Here is a 20722-nt window from a genome sequence, read left to right as displayed (position 1 = left end):
GCTCTGGGTTGTTCTTCGTGCTTTCGGAGTCCCTGACCCTCTGCTCACGATCATTAAGGACCTTAGGCTGGCCTGCCTACGATCCATCTTGGGTTTAATCAGGATGGATTGTGTGAGGAGCTCACATATCCTTGAAAGATCTGGACAAAGTCCCATTGATGCGCTCCTCCGGCAGACAAGGCTGCGTTGGCTGGGTCATGTAGCCCGCATGCCCAACCACCGCATGCCTAAACAGCTTTTGTTCGGCCGGATCGAGGGGGGTAAATGGGTGCGGCACGGGCTAGAGAAGAGATGGAGTGATGTGGTACAGGAGGATGTGGAACTGAATGGACCTGCTGATGACTGGTACCAGCGGTGTCAAGATCGGCCTCTGTGGAGGAAGCTTGTGAAGAACGCTACTGGGCAGTTGGAGGCAGCCGCCCTCCAAAAACAACGGCGGGGGGAGGAGCGACGCTCACAACAACGAGCGGAGCGCCGGGTGGCTAAAGCACAGCAAGTTGGTACAGTAGGGGGCACGGGTGGTGCATCAGCCAGTCATCTCAGTCGACCCGTGGCACCTGGGTTTGCCCCGTGACCTCCTGCCAGCGGCCGTTCGACACTTCACGTGGCCTCAACGCGCAGATAGCCTGGCACAAGCGTCGTAGTGACGTCACCGCCACTAAGTGGCGAATGGCGGTTGTTGTTGTATATTTAACTTCTTTCGCACCGTACGTAGCTTATCGTGCTAATCAGAGGTGGTCAGCACACTGCACTACGATCCCAGTGACCTCAGTTCAACACAAGGCCGTACACGTCGGTGGCCAATGCCGTCTGGAGCTGCCCTGGTTCCTCCGCGAGGTCACCTTGGGCTTAAACGAGCATCTTGCGCCAATGACATTGTCATCAACACCAACACATTGAGGAGAGACACCTGTAGACTGTTGAGGCTGGTGCGCAGGTGGCGAGCACTTTTTGAAGGTCATTTCGGCACACCTCGGGGGGGGGGGGCAGGAGCTGTGTTGGCCACCCCACCCCCTGTGGACTGCTCACCAACAGCACTTGCTCCCCTGTAGTCTTAAAAAGGGGGGGACCTTTGACTTTGTCTCTGCCTGTGTGCGTGCGTGCGGAGTAACATCGAGGTATTGGGTTTGATGAGAGTGTGTGTGATGCATCTCAAAAGAAAACCGCACAATTTCATTTGGGTGCCGATCAATAAAACATGTTTCAGCTGTTGGCAAATGACTATGGCACTGCCGTATAACCCGTCAGCTGTAGTCCATAGTGCGTGTGCATGTGCCCAAGTATGAAAAGGTAGTCGTGGTGTGGTGGTGGCGAGTATACTTTGCTACGATGCCTGCAACACCGATAATTTTCCTGCGAGATCAGACAGCACCGGTGTAAATGTATGTTTGTATCTGGCGTGTGGCAACACTTGGTCATACTTAGCCTAACATGAATTCTCAATGCAGCTGTGATGGTAAAACATCAGCACTGGAGACAGAAACTAAATAATTTTTATTTCACCAGCTAATGCCCATTGAGCTATATAGCTCTTTTTCATAAGCGACCTGGCCACAAATGATGGCTCAATGAAGTGGCTCATCACATGGAAATTTATAACAGCCAAATACTCTAAACGCATGATTCTAAATGCGGAGGGAAAAACAAGAGAACACGGAAGAAAAGCAATGCGACCACGGGGAGGGAAACATGCAAACTTCAAATATACAGGCGTCAGGGTCGGAATGGAACCCATGACCTCCTGCATACCAAGCGAGGTAATTAACATCTCGCCACCGCAGCGCTCTTGGTAAAAAACACACACCGAGCGCGTGTGCTGCCCGCCACATTGACCATTCGTACCCGTCGTCTGCTTTAGCAGGTGCATTTGTCCCTGCAGTGTACACAGGAAAAAATCGGAGGAGGGGGAGAGCTCTGAATCGCTGTGCGAGTCCACGCGTTTTGAACACGCGCGCGCGCCTGCCAACTTTTATTACTGCCAGCCGATCAGGGACTAATAAATAAGCTTTTCCCGCTAAGCGGAGACTTAATTGTGCAGACCCAGCGATCCCTGGTGGATAAACAGAGCGACTGCTTTAATCAAAGGCAGCTGTGATTTCATTGGTAAGAGTGGGCCCGATGTGTGCCTTCTTTACAAACGAAGTGTTTCTCTGCTCAAGTGGCAGAAGGGTTATGGTCATCTCAATTAATTGTCTCGAGCCAGCATAGGAAATTCCACATTTCTATAGTGGGAAACAGTCTGGGCATAGAACACCCACCATTGATTTTCTACAAAGTGGTACGTTATTTGTATTTGATTTCAAAGCACTGATATAGTCGATTCAAACCTTGACTAGGATTGGAAATGGAAATCTGCTGATTATTAGTTGGGCACAATGCCAGAGCACCACCCAGCCAAATGAGAAAACAACGTGATTCACGACACACTACGCCCATTAAGTGTCCCTATGTAGCTATAGTTATTTGCATATTATAGATCTCACTTGCAAAAGTAATAATGAATCTCAACTAAAGGGCACTGGGTGAAAAGAACCACATTGTGAACATTTCCACCACTTAATCAAGGCCACGATTGGCGATAACCACCAACCCAATGCGTGTTTGAGCATGGAGACACTTTAACCACGTGTGTGCTTTTGTCTTCAAACATTGTGCCAATCTGACGTTCTTAAAAAAGACTGATCCTCAACTCATCGTATCAGCACCGGTCTTAAACACAAAGCGATGCATTCTAACTGCCTCAAGTATTGAGAAATATGCAATGCGCGACAACCAACCTACACAATTAGAACAGTTGGTTACATAGGGTGCGAAAAGAGTTCAACATATGTATGTACATATTTAGACCAGCATGGCACACAAACCTCTTACGGCTACCTCCAGGTGTTCATGACCGCAGCAGTGCACAACATATTTCATTTAAGCTAAGATGACTTCGGAAAGACACCCCATTTTGTTTTGGTCACGTCCACTGTTTAACCACACTTCACCAGGCTAGTCAACATTGGCGGGCGGAGGGTTTGCCAAGGACAGGTTCAGATGTTAGTCTTGGCCCAGAATCCAATTCAGATCACCCGGCTCAAAGCGCAATTGCTCTAACCACTGCGCCACTACTCCAGCCTATTATTTCTGTATCAACACTCATTCTCTAACTGCAAATTCTCCCTCGCCTGCCTTGCTCAGTCATCTGGTCTATGTGGCACGTCCCGCCCTGTGCTGTCCATCTGTAGCCCATCCTAGCATCCCCCCGCATTCTGTCATCTCCCCTCCCATCCAACTTTAAATTATTACACCTCCTTTCGCCACAGCACGCTACCCCCAGCTCCCCTTCCCCACACCCAAAGTCATTCCCCTGACACATCCGCAGTTTATCTGCGTTGTTCCCATGACAAACTGTCCCCCTTCCAAACTCCTGTCAATCTCAGCCACTCGCAAACTCATCCCAGCAACGTTCACCCCCCTCCCCAACCCCTACATTTATGTGTGTGTGTCGCTCTCTCCCAAAGCAAAACCTGTCAATCTCTCTCTGCCCCTCTTTCTATTCCTCCACTCTCTGTCTGTACGTCTCTCTCTCTCTCCAAGAGGTTCAGAGTCAAATGTGTCACACATCCAAAAGGCTCCATAAATCTGGGTGCGTACAAACACACTTCATATGCATGCACAGGACGAACATCCCTGCACGAATTAAGTTGGGCCAACGGTGCACGAGTACGGTGGCAAGAATTTGGACCATTCCTGATGTTGACCACACTGGATTAGGAAACTCGTTTTAGGCTGAGCTGACCCAGAGAAGGCCCACAGCAGGCCGATACACGGAACGCCGTGTGGCGATGGGTGTGGATCCCAGTGAGGAATTTAACGAAAATGAGCCACAGGGATCATAGCGCACACCTACACCACCACTCCCCCAGAGGTTACCTTGTTACAACGTTTAGAGACAAGGGTGTTGAGTGTTCCTATCGTGGTTAGCATAGCAGATAAAGAAGACGATATGCCTCTTAATGTTCACACAGCTCATAGTTCCCTTCCCGCTGACAGTGCTGTACCACAAGAGTTAAAGAGCTGGACTTTGAAAACTTTAATGCGGAGGTTGGGGATCATTTCAGGGGCTGGTACACAACCCCTGAAAGCCAGAACATGGAATGTTTTGCGTCCAGATTGTGGAAGCTGGGCCGAATGTGCAACAGCTATGGGATCTGGCATCAGAAACCAATTGATGGTAGAGTGTAGTAGCATTAATGCATTGGCAATGATGACTTCCTTTTTTTTAGCCAACTCCACATCCTGCACTAAACAGTCAGTTTGTTTTGAAAAAAAAAATTCCATTGATTTAAGAAGCTTTATATAGGTTTTAAATAACAGTAAGTATTACATATTCTTGGTTCTTTCGGTAATTACATGTAGAAGGGAAATACTAACATAAAAAAAATATAAAACAATAAAAAATGATCACGACGTTTCGACTGCAACACAAGCAATCATCATCAGGTGTGAAATCCACAGCAACACAGCAAGCATGTTTGTTATTGTTTTATATTTTGATTATTTCCCTTCTACGTGACTTTACCGAAAGAACCAAGAATATGAATCCCTGCATTCACCAAAGCTTTAAATCAAAAGTATTAAAATTACATCTCCTATTGTGACTTAAAACAGGTGGGGGTCCACCGATATTCTTTACCTCGTCTGCCAACGAAGACCTGGGATCTTGGAAGAGAGTTGTTTGGATGCAATATATCTGCGGATCATTTTCAATTCAAATTGCATCGGCAACTGGTAGGGAATCGGATGCACAAACGCACTCGCAATTATATAAGTACGTTTTCTTTTGGATTTCTTACCGGCAACATCCTTATTTCACGTCTTGCCAATTCCTCTTAACAATACACATTGTATATAAAAGAGTTACCATTGGAACCTCTTACCCCGAGCTCTCATACTCTGATGGTGCACTGTCTGAGTTGTGCGCCTTTTGGCGCCATCTGGTCCAACACCATGTGAGACTAGGCTCTAAGGAAAGCTGTCTCGGGTGCGGACCAATCAACTTCAAGGACAGTGCATACATTATCAGAGTTATGTTTTTTGTTTGCATTCCGACTGCAGATATTGTGGTCAATCCAAACATGACTCCTTGTAAAAAAGGTGTCAGTTTTGTTGCCAGATAAAAGGGTAAAAAAACAATTATCATATAAAAGAGTTCCCAATGAAAACCCAAATACGCAAACAATAAACTATTTTTTTTATTTTACCAGTTAAGGCCCACTGAATTATATAGCTCTTTTTCAGATGCAACCAAGACACATGATAACTCAAAGCAGTGACTTACCGCGTGGACATTTCTAGCACCCAAATACTCTAAAACACTTGTTTATACATGTGGAGGGAAAAACCGGAGGACCCGGAGAAAAATCAACGTGACCATGGGGAGAACATGCAAACTCCAAATATACAGCAGGCATCAGGGTCGAGATCGAACCCACTACCTCCTGTATACCAGACGGGGTAGTTAACATCTCGCCACTGTGGTGTCCTACATACCATTCATGTTAGAATAATGTTTTTAAATACCACTAAGTTTGCTATAAGAAATACACTTTCCGTGCTGCCTTTCACTGTCAACATCTTGTCTGCACAGACAAACATTCGTAGGACCCTATCGGAGACCGTTCCGCAAGCCTGATGTCTAAAGCACTTCGAAAGGCACTGGTCTGTATGTTGTAAAATGGGCGAATATGAAAGCAGTGTGGTCTGCCCAATGTTTAACACGCATTGTTTTGTCCAAGTGGTGACCGCGGGAGGGTGGAAACCAACTTCAGCTTCGCAAGATAGTGTTTTAAAATCACCGCACATTTTAAGTTTATGGGCAAACACAAAACCAGTCCCACAGTTGAGAAATGTAGGATTTGACCTGGGACCGAACAAGGATTAGCTTTAGCTCATGTTAAGAGTCGAGTGCTCAGGTTGGAATTTAAATTGAAATTAACCCCTTCCTGTTCCGAGACGACTGCAAGTCGTAGAGTGGGTGACCCGTTCACCGCTGAACCTTGGAACGCGCGAGCGAATCGACGTTCATTTTATTTAGAGGCGTAGTGTCGTTGATTTTCAAGACGTTGTACTCACCGCTCCAAACTGTACCACACACCCTCCTGCATTGCCTTGTGGGAGCCTCGGTACCGATTAAGTTACTTTATCTTTTCTTCCCGTTCTGTTCCGATCATGTACACATATGTACGTCATCGGAACAGAACGGAAAAAAAAAAACTGATGACGTGGACGTCATCATGTACGTCATTGGAATGGAAAAGGGTTAATTAGCAGCAAGAATAAAACCCCTCACATCATGATTAAGATTATCATCATCAAAGGTCAAGAATCTAAGGGACTCCCTGCTCAAAACAGAAATGGAGTCCTGTTCATGTCCAGTTATGCGAATTACACATTCGTATCCAGGGGACAAGCCTCCATGTAGATTGGCCACTGAGAATTCACAATGAGATGGTACTCACTTTATCACCAAAACAAGGATGATGAGCCGAATCAACCATTAATCGGAATTTATGCAGTAACCTTCAGTGAGATGAGTGCTCCTATAATAGCCCCATGTGGCTGTCACGTTATTGTCACCGTCATCATCATCGTCGTCATCGTTCATAACATAACATATAGAATTTGGCCAAGAAAGGTTTCAATCTCGGCACAGCACATTAACTTGTAAAGTGGGGGGCGGGTGGGTAAATGGCAGGCAAAACCCTTAGCCCCCAGCCAACATTCGAGAAGAACAATCTAATAAATGGGAACACGCACATATGCGCAGGCACACACCCGCACACATGAACACGCACGCTCGTGCATGTCCATCTTCCACAGCTCGGAGAGCGCACACTCTGCTCGCCTGCCCAGACGAGCGAATGCATTTTAAAGCGGGGTTTAATGAAACAAAATAAAACATTACCGCACAGAAATATGAAATAACAAAATGACACACGCACGTCAGTTGTCACGGCAGTCAGACCGTCGGGGGGGGGGGGAAGGTTGTTGGCCCATAACCCCAAGGGCCTGAGTCCTGCCATTTCCCCCAACTCCTGCTATCAATCGCGCCGGGCTGACGCACACGTCGTGGCAGCTGTCCTGCTTTCTGCTCTGCACGCGGATCACACCATGGGTTGAAAGACGATAAACTTGACCCAGAAAAATAACAAATAAATCCAAGGAAAGTTTGACTTGCTTTCAATCAGACAGGACACTTTTGCCTTCTCTGTGTTTGTTGGGTGGCTTTATATACTGAATTACCAAACAATTATCAAGCTGCTATCTCTTTGACTTGGGCCATCACCTCTCCAGGTACAAAAAAATAGCACCACTTGGTTGAGAAGTCGATATAGTTTGGCCTATAGCGTGAAACTGTGTCTGCAAAAGGAATGTGGAATTTCTTCCACTGGCTTATGGCCGCCCAATAGAGATGAGCACTGACACGCACTCAATGAAGAAGAGACCCTTTGACTTGCTTACGCATCGTTTGTCCGTCTTACCTGGCTGCCTATCGTTCTCTTAGTCATTCTACTTATCTGTCTGCGTATCTGTCTGTCTGGACTAATGTACATGTCAGTATGCCCATCTATCCTCTCTTCCTGCCAACATGAATATTTGATCAGAATGCCCATCTATCTGGTTACATGCCTGCCTGTCCGTCAGTCTACCTGCCTTGCCAGTCTGCCCGTCTATCTGCTGATCTTTCTGTCAGACCATACATCTCCCTCCCTGCCTGTCTGTCTAGCTAGCTAGCTATCTGTCAGTCTGCTCACCAATCTGTCTACCTGCCTGTCTGCCTTGCCATCTCTAGCACCAACACTGCCTCCAGCATACACACTCCCATCAATACTCCCGGCCCTGACTCCATCTCCCTACCTCCTCTCACCCCAACGTAAGCGGAGGCCGTATAAATCAGGGCCCGGGGCTGGCCTGGCCCCACCCGAGCTGTGCCGTGTGCATGGCCATGGGTTATGAATCAGCGGAGCCACCTGTCATTTCAACGGAGAGGCAGAGACGCCGGGGATAATAAGACACGCCCGTCCGACGTGGAGTGTTTGATGGCTCGTGGACACTCGCACACTCAGGACAAACGCTTGCGTATACAGAATACATGCGGCATAGAAGACATACATACCGGACAGATATAAACGTGTATGTATACACCACATGTAACAAAGATTACCCGTATAGCCTTAATAGTCTGTATGAGCAAGTGCGGTTAAGCGAGCACCTATGAAGGCTAGCACGGCACACAAGGGGGTGGGGTGGCCAGCACCATGCCCGGCCGCCTTTGTCTCCCTCGTGGCGGTGTTTACACCACGCACCAGGTGCTCGTTTGTGGCCGAATCGACCTGGGGGCTGCCCAGGACCGTCATTGGTGTTGACAGTGAGCGGGAATTGAGCACAGATCGCTGGGTTCGTAGAGCAGCTGACTTACACACACATGTGCGTGCATGAAATAATAATATACAAACAGGGTACATGCACACAGGTAAAAAAACACGTAATAAGAACCTTTTCGCACACACGTATGATGCACAACTTCCGCAAGACAGACAACACACGTGACACACACAGCACAGACACAATACGCGTGACTCAAGACACACAAACAAACAACAAACAAACACACACAACACGTGCCCAAACAGCATCTTGTAAGTTATACTGCCAATCACTTCTTAACAAACCTGGCCCTGTTCAATCCAACTGCATGCTAACCAGCCCAGGAATATTGAAATCAGATGCATCTAAACAAACCCAGCTGTGTGGGTACATCAACAAGCTTTGGCTCACAGAAACCGAACTCTATGGAAGCCCGACTCTATGGAATCTGCACGTTAAAAACACAACCATTGTACCTCCGATGAGCACGATTGGACGTGGCTCAGCAAGGACATTGAACAATAAAATGTAATAGAAGCTGAAGAGGTAACCAAGAAGCACCGAGAAGCGCATGCTTGGAGTTACGCCGAGACACAGAAAGCAGAACACGTGAATTAAGAAATGAAAACAAATCATAAATGTGTTAAGGAAACTGAATGGGCTTGGGCAGGACACATCATAAGACGCAACAGCTATTGTGCAGGTGAAGGAATGTGGAGGCCTTCATCCAGCAATGGATCGTCAACAATAAAGAAAACCAGATTACAAGCTTGTACGCATGGTTCTATCAAACCTTATTACATGTCATTCACAGGAGAGTGTGTCGCAGATGACATCACTAGGACAACGGGCACTCAATTCTAAGCCAGAGTCAACCAAAGGGGAGGCCCAGAAGAGATTAATATACGCATGTCCATAGCTAGGAAATGAACACGAGTCACCAGAATTGGAGAGCAATACATGAATTACAATACCATCATGCCTCCAAGACAAAACAAATATCCCCTGTATACCCGATATAGATTTTCAGGGGGGTAGCTTTGTTAGCGAGCACCGATCAAGGTCAAAACGGCACACGAGAGAGTAGCGTGGTCAGCACCTCGCCCGGCCACGTTTGTCTCCCCAGTGCCGATGTACACATGGCGCACGAGGTACTCATTTAAGGCCAAATCGACCTAAGAGAGGGCCAAGACTTGGTTCGCATATTATTCGCCGCTGATGTTAGCTGTGGATGGGAATTGAACTAAGGCTGCTGGTTTTGTAGTGGGGTGCATTAACCACTGCACTGCCACAACCCATACAACAAACACGCAACACAGCACACAACCTACAGAGCCTGATGACATTTGGATCACGCGTTTACGTTACCAGACCTATTGAATGCGCAGGAGCATCCTTCATCAAGCAGCATACAGAACAAGGCTGGCATCACGAGTAGACTGGGAACGCACGCGGTGACGAATTCTGCATGGCCCATCGAGAGTGAGCATTGGAGGAGAGCATGTGTGGCGCGCACCTGTGACGATGAGGCACTCGCTAGGGCCCAGCACCTCCGTGAAGAGTCGGCTGACGATGAGCTCGGGGTTGATGATAAAGCGGATCTCCTCCTGCACCAGGCCGTTGCCCAGCACCCCGCCACCCACGTACTTATTGGCAAAGTCCACCTGGCGTTCCCACGCACAAACACAACACGCCCTACCTAGTCCTGCAGGCTGTCGTCGAGGCAAGTGCTGCTGGCGAGAAGCTATATGCATACGGACAAACAACAACAACCGCCTTTCCCAACTAAATGGTGATGTTACCACGACACTTGTGCCAAGCTAGGTGCATTTTGAGACCATATAAGGCTCACTGGCAGAGGGTCACGGGACAGACCCAGGTGTCATGGGTTGATATTCAAACACACACACATTATCTATTGATATAGATATACAAATATCCCCATATAGCATTTAAAAGACTATTGCAGCAAGTGCTATTAATGAGCAGCTATGAAGGATGGAACGGTACACGAAGGTGATGATGGTAAACATTCCCGGCCAAAATTCACATCGCACTGGGTACTAGCTGTCCCGACCTAGTGAAGGCTCAGGACCGGTTCAGATATTAGTCACTGTTAACGTTCGTAAGTGGGATTAGAACTCGTGTCACTGGGTTCGTAGCGCAATGCTGCTCCCCACAGGATATTATCATCACTAAGAATCACAATCCCTTTGGAAAGAGAGAGCCAAGAGTGTCTGGTTATGTAAGAATTACTGCAAAAAAGGTCAAAGTATTTTTCTGCTCAAAAGAGTGTGCATAGCCACTCATCTCTATTGGCAGCCCACAGCCTTTGATAGAAATTCCAAATTTCAATGGCAGGAGCCACTTTATTATAAGTCAACAATAGGTCACTGAATTATTGTCGTCAGAATGAGGCCTCAGTGGACCTTTTATCACCAAAATAACTCAAGTAAATCCTGCGACAGAGTGACTGACAGCTGAACATAAAATATATAGATGCTTGGCTCTACGATTATAACACAATAATACAAAAGACCAACTCTTGCATATTATGCCACAGACGCTTGATCATCCTTTCCATTCAAACAGTTGGTACGCTGTGGAATTCCTCTCAGAAATTATTGGGTGGCTGTACTTGGAATCGAACCGTTGACTGCACACATGGACATGCTGACCAGTAGGCTACGGTCGCAGAGCTAAAGAACTAAAACACATTTGCAGGTCATGAATAAACTTACGGTAGCAATGGACAGCTGCAGAATGTGTAACATACGATTATGTGCAATTTTCGTATGTGACAACTTTTTTCAATTTGATTTCTGAAAAAAAACGTGTTTGCCAAGATTGAACTGGAGTCAGGAGAATGGATAGAGCATAATGGCTGGATGATAAATCAGCAATTTGAGCTTGGGTACGCGTGTGCATGCGTCCGTGTGTCTTTTATATGGGAGCGATGGTGCAGTGGTTCGCGCAATGTGGCAAGAAATACCAGAACCAGTCATGGGCCTCCATTTAGGTTGACTCAGCCATACATTATTACCTAGTGCAGTGTGTAAACATCAGTATTGGTATTGGCTACAACGTCACGTCCAGCGACAGTCTATATCAGCTACAGGGGGAATCATCGTCTTTTGTTTAGTTCAAATGCAATATATGCAAGCAAGCATATGTATTTTGGCAGGTGTATGCCGTATAAGTGGATATGTATTATGAACACGTGTGTACATATTTGGTTGCGTGAATGTTTGCTAAGAGTCGGGAACCGTAGTGTAGCGGCGAGCACCCTGTGCCATAAACCCGGAGATCCAAGTTCAATTCCTGTTCATGGCCAACACCAGTAATGACTACCTGATTCAGTCCTGGGTCTAAAATAGGTAGACTCAACCTCAAATGAGTACCTGGTGCGATGTGTAAACATAGCCACTGTGGAGACAAAGGCGGCCGGGCGTGGTACTGGCTACCCATCCCTTCGTCTGCCGTGCCCGCCTTCATAGGTACTGGCTAACAGCACTTGCCCCAACAGTCTGTTGAAACTCTATTGGTAATCTTTGTCTTCGTTTGTTAAGATAATTGATGGAGTGGTTTGTGTACTGTTCCACAATTCCATAAACATAGATTGCATACCTGGCCCATCACATCATTGGTAAATACGATCCAAGTCTACCCCTGAGCCTTCCCTACCTTGACTCAGCTTTGAATGAGTGCGTTGTGCACTCCAGAAACATTACCCTGGACAAACACAACTCGGCTTGCAGCCAGTTGCCCCATGCTGGACTTAGCAGGTGCTCTTGGACAGCACTTGTTCCTACGGGTAAAGAGGCTTGAAGATAACAAAAAAATTCTCCTGTTTGTAACACACTGAATACAACCACATTTCTACTCGTCAGATTATTGGTACTAAATGCATAGGAAAACATGGGAAACATCAGTTAAATTGCTGCGCAATGTTTAAATCCGTTGACCAATGGGTTTTCTAGACCATCGTTTTCGCAAAACACGGACTTGTCTTAACTTGTGAGAGTGTCATCAGAAAGGATGTGGTCGTCCAGTCAACAAACATCACTGTGTAGGATGATTATCCTACAAGCAAACGCATTCTGGGAACACCAGTGTGCCAAATTACACGAATAAAAGTGCAGCATCATCATATTAATCATTATTTACCACAACCAAAGCTTTTTTCCTTGGTAGGAAAGCTAAAGCTTTCTGCTCTGCTCCATAACTTAAAGCTAGAACTTGCATTCAATGGAAATGTTGATACTCAAAACGCCACAATAAGCCATACTTTTAATAATATAACTCTTCGCCAAAAGCTCAAAGAGCCAAACTAATGCAAGCTACCGGAGGAGTGTAACAGTGGCAGGGAGAAAATAAATTCCCCGACCCAACGAGCATTGCCATCTCGGATGTGCCGCTGCTGTTGGACCAACGTAAATAATGGGTTTGGAGCAGCATAATGAAATCATAGCGACATAGTCTAGATGGAAATAATGTTGCCGCTGGGCAAGGCTGCCTGCGCAAGTACCACCACCCCAACGCACGCACGCAAGCACGCGCGCACGCACGCGCGGGCCACTGCACACACAGAAGCATTAAATGAATGCCTCGGGACGTAAGCATTGTAGGACCGCAACTAGGCAGCAAATTATATCTTCTGTATCCACTCCATGTTCCGAATATTCTGTATCTACCATATATATGTTTAGTATATCATGTACTGTTTATGAATTTATATATTTTGAACATAATCGGGCACGGAACAAGCACAAATCAAACACAATTACTGACAATTAATAAAAGTAAATGGGCTTGAGCCAGACAAATCACGAGATGGGAAGAAGATGATCGATGGGCGAGACTGGTGACGGAATGGCAGCAAAGGGAGAGAAAAGTGTCCACGGGGACGACCGCTGTGGAGGCGGAGCGATGAAATCAGTTCAAGTGCAGGAGAGGAGCGAGATGGACGAGGGATGTTCATGAAGTGGGGGAGGCTGCTATAAATTGCTGCTTTAAATTGCTGCTACAAACTTACAAACGATACGCCACGTCGTTGAGCTATCGATTGTGGCCAGGTCGCTTCTGAAAAGAGCAGCGCTATAGCTCAGTGGGCCTTGCCTGGTAAAATAAAAATTATCTATATATATAAACGTCTAAAATTGTCTGTTTGTGGGGTTGTGTGTGGCTTTGTGTGTGTTCGCGTGGTTGCGAATGATTTCGCCCTCCAACGGTGGGGTTTACGTTAAATAAAAATAGCCAGGTACCACGCCTTAAGCTCCGCCGTGAGCAAGCACTATTCATTTTCACATCCGTCCACTTTAAATTAGTTTAATTAGCGATTTAGTGCGATTTGTGTGCGTTGCCCATTTATGTATTTATTTATGGCGCGTGCACTACCATACTAACTCACACCTTTGGTGGGGGGGACGGCCCATGCCAAGTCGCACGCCTTCGGTGGGAGTGAGGGGGACATCTTCTTTCGCGTAAAAAATGCTATAAAAATACACTAAACGCTGAGGTAAATGCTTCACTGTGTGATGTCCCCCCCACCCCGATGCGTGCAGTTACTACTATACAGTCGGTAGATGCTACCACTATAGGCTGTAGATATTATTGGAGAGCGGCTGGGGAGATCGCGGCTGAGGGGGGGGGGGGGGGGTCAGGGGTAGCAGCCCAGCCCCAGCCTGCCAAGGTGCCACCTTGGCCGGCTGGACAATCTAGGTGAGGCCGGAGGCTCTGCACGGGACTAGGCCTCACCACGCCACTATCAGGTGAGTACTTTGTGGTATAGAGTTGATAAATACTGCTATAGAGTCAGCATGTACTACTGTAGTGATAGCAGGTACCACCACAGTCGGTATGCACTGCTGTAGTTATAGCAGGTACCACCAGTCGGTATGCACTGCTGTAATCATAGCAGGTACCACCACAGTCGGTATGCACTGCTGTAATCATAGCAGGTACCACCACAGTATGCACTGCTGTAATCATAGCAGGCACCACCACAGAATGCACTGCTGTAATCATAGCAGGTACCACTACAGTCAGTACGCACTACTGTTAGATTTTTAAGAGTAGTTGTGAAATATTTTTATGGCCCGGGCAGCGCCGGGTATATAAGCTAGTTAAAAATAAAAACGGTTTACATAGTTGTTTAGTTAAATCCAGCAGTGGATAGACAATAGATGACGATGGTTATATATGTTCAGTGTGGTCATCATACGGAGTGTCTGGATGCCACCATGAAAGTGCTAAATCTCCAGGCTCGGGGCCTCCAGTAGAGATGAGCACCACCCCATTGCTTGTTTGAGCAGAGAGACAATTTGACTATAACTGTACACTGCAGCTGACCCGGTCAGTCAAGAGCTTGACTCTTAATTGGAAAATCGCATATTCAATTGATGGCTAAGGGTCAACTCGGCTCACGATCCTCCTGGGGTAAAAAAAGGGGGGCTACCACTTTGGAGGGAAGACTACGAAATTCGTCCTATGGAGAGAATTGCCCTCAGTATAGGAATGTGGAATTTCCACCACTGGCTCAACGGCTCTTAATGGGGATGAGTGCCACCCTCATGCAGGCAGTGACACATGGATGCGAATGTGGGTGAAGTGGCTCGGCAGAAAAATAGAGTTTCCTCTTTTGGTTGCAATATTTATGAAGCTGGTAGCATTTCGCTGCAGCAGTAGTGATTCATATCACTGGCAGCATATATAAATATTACACAATGCATTATAGGATATTTATATAAAAAGTTGACTTTTTAACTGGATGGTTATGGTGGACTGTGTGTGTGTGCCACCTGTCACTGTGATAACAAACTGTGCTGAGGACGTGAACGTTATAACCCAGTCCCAGTTATATTTATATAACAAGTGTGGATACATACACACAAAGATACCCCTTATAGACTGTTGGGTCATATGCTGTTTGTGAGCATCTAGTAAGGTCGCCATGGCATCCGAGGGAGTGGATGGCCAACACCGCGCCTGGCGGCCTTCGTCTCCCCAGTGTTGATGCTTACACACGGCACCAGGTACTCATTTAAAATCTCAGTCGACCTAGGGGAGGCCCAGGACCAGTTCAAATATTCGTCACTAATGCTGGTCGTGAGCAGGCATCGAACACGTGTGTCGCCGGGTTCGTAGCAGGGTGGCACTAACGACTGCGCCACCGCTTACCACTTAATTGCACACCGCTCGCTCGCACACACAGAGAAGCGTGCAGATGTGTGAGCGAGTGTTCCAGGCACACAAGACTCACCTGCAACATCCCCTTGCCTTCAGTCTCAATGGTGCCTGCATTCTGCACCTTCAGGTTGGTGAGCAGTTTTCTGGATCTGAAGGGTAAGTGACATTGAGCAGACGTTTAATCATTTGCAACTCCTCAGCTCAGTGAATTGTTACAATTTGGGGTCACGACTCAATTCAACAATCAATATTGCTTGGCCTTGTTTGTATGTATGCATGGTCTTGTCCTGTCTGCAGTGTTGTCGCCTTTGTACTGCCTGCTGTCTCGTTTGTATGATCTCTCTCCCTTCCATTTGCGCTGTCTGTCATTTGTCACGTTTCGTTTGTTTGGCCTCATCTGTACTGTCCGTTTTGTCTGAATTCACTGAGCAACACTCTCTCTGTACTGCCTGTCCCGATTGTTTTATTTATGTGTTTTGTCTGTACTGTGATGTCATGTTTATTCTGCCCATGTTGTATGTACCGTGTCATTTGTTCAATCTTATCGATTCTGAGCAATATCCTAAATAAAATACGTACACACAATTTGCATGCAGTGAAGATAATAGCTCATATCAACTGTGTGCTGTGCGCTATGTGCGGCACTCAAACTCGGGCCCCCAGGTTGAGTGCAGTGTACAAACCACTGTGCCACCGTTCCACCCAACGAGTTAAGTCGTCGTCATCATTGTCATCATCGTCATCATCGTCAGCCATGACCAATCTACCACTTGGCTTCACCAAGCTGCCCCCCTCACGATCTTGTGATGCAACAATCCATCCAATACCTACGCATTAACTGATTTCATCACTCCATCTCCTCGGTACACTTATTTACAGACGTGTCATTTCTTGGCTGCCATCCCGTTCACATTCTTGCCTGTTCATCCCTTGCAGCTACGTTGCGTCTTGCCCAAGCCCACTCGTTTTTGTTTAAAAGAGTTTGCATGACGTCATTAATTTGCATATGTTCTCCAATCCAGACACAATCAACAAAGCACATCAACAGGACGAGTCGAAGCAAGTCCAGACAGCTCACCGGTACAGCAAGTGTACACAAGAGCGCTTGATTCAGATCGTCACGCAAGAAGTTATAGCAAGTGTAGCGTAAATATCGGTGATGCTAAATTGTAGCAATTTACAGCGAGATACAACACATCGAGGCAGCACAGCAATACGGCAGCAGGGCAATACGGTGAAGTCAGGACGGCTCGTCAATAGGGCAAGTGAACACAGCAAGTTGACACAGCAGGTCAGGCACACATGTCAATACAGTAGATCAAGTCAGTAATACAGCAAGCTGGCAGTCTAGACAGCATTTTAACATGGCAGCCCTTTACCACATGGTAATTGAGCTGTGTCCATACAGCAGTGCTGACATGCTGTGATACTGTGCTTAAAACGCCATATTGGAGTAATTAAGTTAATTTGTGAGTCCGGGTGCATTGTTTAAAATGCCACATGCGTATGGCAGGTACCAGTATATCCTGTTCGTACAAACAACACTGCCTTCTTATAAGATGATAAAGATAATGGGTCTCAGTCTATTCCTGGTCAGAATTTGGATTCAGAATCTCAAGACTGGAAGCTCTGCTTATTAAACAATCAGCTATACCCTGGATAGGATATTAGGTTAAAACTCTTGAACCATCGTCCCATAAACCTTCGCACGTATGCTTCCTGCTCAAATTAACATCCAGTAGTGTTAATATATTAGAGTGGCCCTCATCTAGATGTGGAAATGCTACATTCCTCTGGTGAGAGGAATGTGGCATTCTTTATTTAGTTATTTTTTTCAGAAGGTACTGCTCAGGTCATATGCAAAATTAAAATGTTTTGCGAGCTCGGAAAATGTCTGAGCCCTGGTGTCAGAAACTCAAAACGCACCCCCCCCACCTTGCACTGAGAGTGACATTCATAACGAACGGCCGAGTTTCTAGGTGAGCGGCACTGGACAGAGTTTAATAGTATCGAACTAAAGCATGTCCGATGACCAATGTACAAAGACATTCATTTTTGGGAATTTTTGTACGAATGAGAGAAACTGGACCACCAGAAAAATACTCATCATGTCGTCATCATCGCATGGGGATTATGAGTGAAAGTGGGCCAGAAACCTCCCTTCTGTACAAATATACTGAGTGAATGGGTTCTGGAAAGAAAGATGTTTTATGTCCAGTGACATGTCCCTGATGGCTTAAGAGGCAAACAACTGACGATAACATCCAAATGTCCTCATGGCACTGAACAGCCTATGGAGAGACTGGCCACTTTCCATGGAAACATGGAACATACACCATTGGCTCAGGGAGACTAGTGCTGCCACCATTGTCTGTTTGAGTGGGGAGTCACTTTGGCTTGCAATGTCGATACAGGTTCAGTGGACACAATGGTACATTAATATATACCCCAATGATTGTTCATCTCTCTCTTACTTGGATAGCAATGACCTCTTGCTTACACGTCATTGAAAGTTGTAGGAAAATAAAACCAGTTATGTAGGCTAAAGTAAACCAGGAAGAAAATATTGAGATTGGTGTTACAGATGCAGATGCCCTTTTTGTTTACCTAATTTTTCCCGATTCCCCCAGTGGGATATGTGTAAATTAAAACAACTCATTGAAATGCAATCATGAAGCTGAAATTCATGCTGTGGAAATACAATGTTTACTCTGATAAAACAAAAGACTTACCTTTCCCACTCAACTTTCGTTTCAAGTTTTTTTCTGTGAAACGTCAGCAATCCTGTCGGCACTGCGGAGGACAGAAAACAAAGACTGGCTTGTCAGCAGCAATTCTTCACTCATAGTAATAATAATAAATAATTCGAAGTTCTAGATTTGAAGCTTTCGTGACTGCAAGGATTCATACTCTTAGGTTTTTGAAGTTTTTTTCCCGTAAAGTCACGTAGGTACCTACGTGAATTTGCCGAAAAAAACCTAGGTACCTACGTGGGTTTACTGAAAAAACCTAAGAGTATAATTAGAAGTTGTCACGCGCTGCACAGCATTCGCTCGTTCTCGAAGACAGAGAACGACTCGGAGGCGCGAGGAACCACAGGCGAGCGGGAATGCAGCCAGGCGGTGAACCGGCACCAACAATTGCCGAGCTGTGGTCCCTCATATACGAAGATGTTTTCAGCCAATTAATGAAAGCTTACACGTGGGAGGAAACTGGAGCACGCGGAGAAAACCCACGCTCATGAGGGGGCAACGTTACCCCATACAGGCAGAACAAGCGACATTCACATTCTTGTTGTACCGCCTTGTGAACTAGTAAAGGGTTTGGGCGCCTCGACGACCATGGGGACTTTCCCAACATGTGCGATCCGCCAACCCTGACCTCCATAGCACTGAATTACAGGCGTGCGCCACCGTCGCCCGGCTAAAGACGCAGGGGATCCTAACCCGAGTCTGATAGGACGTCTGGGTGAGAGATAACATTTCATCAATCCTGATCAAAATGAAGTCCACGTGGCCCAGCTTACACTTTGGTTCGTGTGCTCAACGCACGTGAGAAAGGTCCGCGACATTAAATCTCGGCGTGGTGGGGGGGTGGTTGGGGGCTAAACTAAGCCCACCATTCCTCTATGGGTGACAGACCAAGTACTTCTTTGTAAGGAAGAAAACATTTGTCGTAATATGGAAACACTGTTCATGAGGAATCTCCACCATTAACTCAGGTCCACCAATAGAGATTAGTGCTGCATCCATTACTCATTTGAACAGGGGTGGGGGGAGGGACTCTGTGAGTCGACTTGATTATTTTGACCCTGAGAATTAGACAATTCATCTCAATGGGATCTCTCAGCTTGTTAGGCGAAGGCCACTAAGTTTACGGTGGTTGCCTTCGTCAAGAGGCGATGCATTTCAATTAAATATTGTTTGCTGAATGAGAAGGTAGACTCGAACTGAACCCCAGTGTGAAGGATGCAATTTAACAAACGTCAATGATCTCCCACTCGGTTAAAAAAAAGTACACTGAATTTAACTGGTCACAATTAATCTTAGAGCTCTCTTTCTTGGCTAAATCAAGGATGATGAATGTATCACCCCCTCCCGTCCCACGTCTTTAAAATGACAGCAAACCTTTGGGTCATATGAAGGTCACTATATACAAGTTTGCTTGAAAAATATCGTCAATATCAATGGAATCGTATTTGGCTAAAGGACAATGAACTGACGTGTCCGCAAGAGCTATTGCATCTCAATAGGCCCTAGTTTGGTTATACAAAGGACGCATTAAGGGAAGTGAAATGGAAAATACTGATTCAGACTCAAGAGCAGGTGGTGGCAAGGCCAAAACAACTCGGATGCAATTCCGCAGTGATGCAAGGGAGTTCATGACAGCGGGTGAATTGGTGCTCAATCAACATTTTATGAGTAAATAATAAAAAGGCAGCGATAATTTAACTTAACCATCAGCGCTAATGGAAATGGAAACACTTTAGCAATGCTACGATATAAAAACATAATTTGGTACATTTACGATGTGCCTGATTCTGCACAGTTATTAAAATGGACATGTTTACACGGACAAATATACATTGTTCATGCACTCACAGAGATTACAAATTGCGTTATAGATCGATGGGGTATATGTTGTTAGCGAGCACCTCAAGGCCAAATTGGAAATTGTGGGGTATAGTATGAACTGAAGAATGTGCAGCCATCTCTGGTCGTACGTAACAATAAGTTAAACGAGTCGAGGTGCAGATTCAGAGCCCGATTGCTGCTCGGGTTGAGTATGGCCAGCAACTGAACCCCGGGTCAAAACAATTACAGCCCAGTGAAGCACACACATCCACACAAAGAGATTACACCCGTTAAGTTTTGTAGACCACAGGGGCACAAAAGTGATGTGAGTAGGGGTGGCATGTTCCGAGTTAAATATGTGAATAAATAAAAATATAACAAACAATAAAACTACGAACTACTTAACTTCCATGCCACCCCTCGGCGAGTTGACGTACTGTCGCCGTTTGAGTTTGTCGTCAACTCAAACCTTCAAATATAGATTAGTCAACTCATTTCCTATCTCGTTTTTCCAATCTCGATCGTATTGTTCATGTTTTCCATCT

The 20722-nt window shown here is 46.1% G+C and overlaps 1 protein-coding gene across 5 annotated transcripts in view; it reads right to left on the bottom strand.

Annotated features, from left to right (window-relative positions):
- The window catches only part of PARG (poly(ADP-ribose) glycohydrolase), a 140309-nt gene that overhangs the window by 26033 nt on the left and 93554 nt on the right, over positions 1-20722 (bottom strand). For all 5 annotated transcript variants that reach the window (XM_078865611.1, XM_078865610.1, XM_078865613.1 and 2 more), the window contains 3 exons: positions 18336-18396; positions 15677-15752; positions 9932-10079 (listed from right to left, as the gene is read on the bottom strand). In XM_078865611.1, coding sequence (XP_078721737.1) covers positions 9932-10079; positions 15677-15752; positions 18336-18396 — 285 coding nt within the window. The remainder of the gene's footprint in view (positions 1-9931; positions 10080-15676; positions 15753-18335; positions 18397-20722) is intronic.

The sequence above is a fragment of the Lampetra fluviatilis genome, chromosome 20 (genome assembly GCF_964198595.1).
Source record: "Lampetra fluviatilis chromosome 20, kcLamFluv1.1, whole genome shotgun sequence".
In the NCBI taxonomy this organism is placed as follows: Eukaryota; Metazoa; Chordata; class Hyperoartia; order Petromyzontiformes; family Petromyzontidae; genus Lampetra; species Lampetra fluviatilis.
Note: the sequence above shows the minus strand (reverse complement) of the source record. Positions and strands in the feature narration are given on the sequence as shown.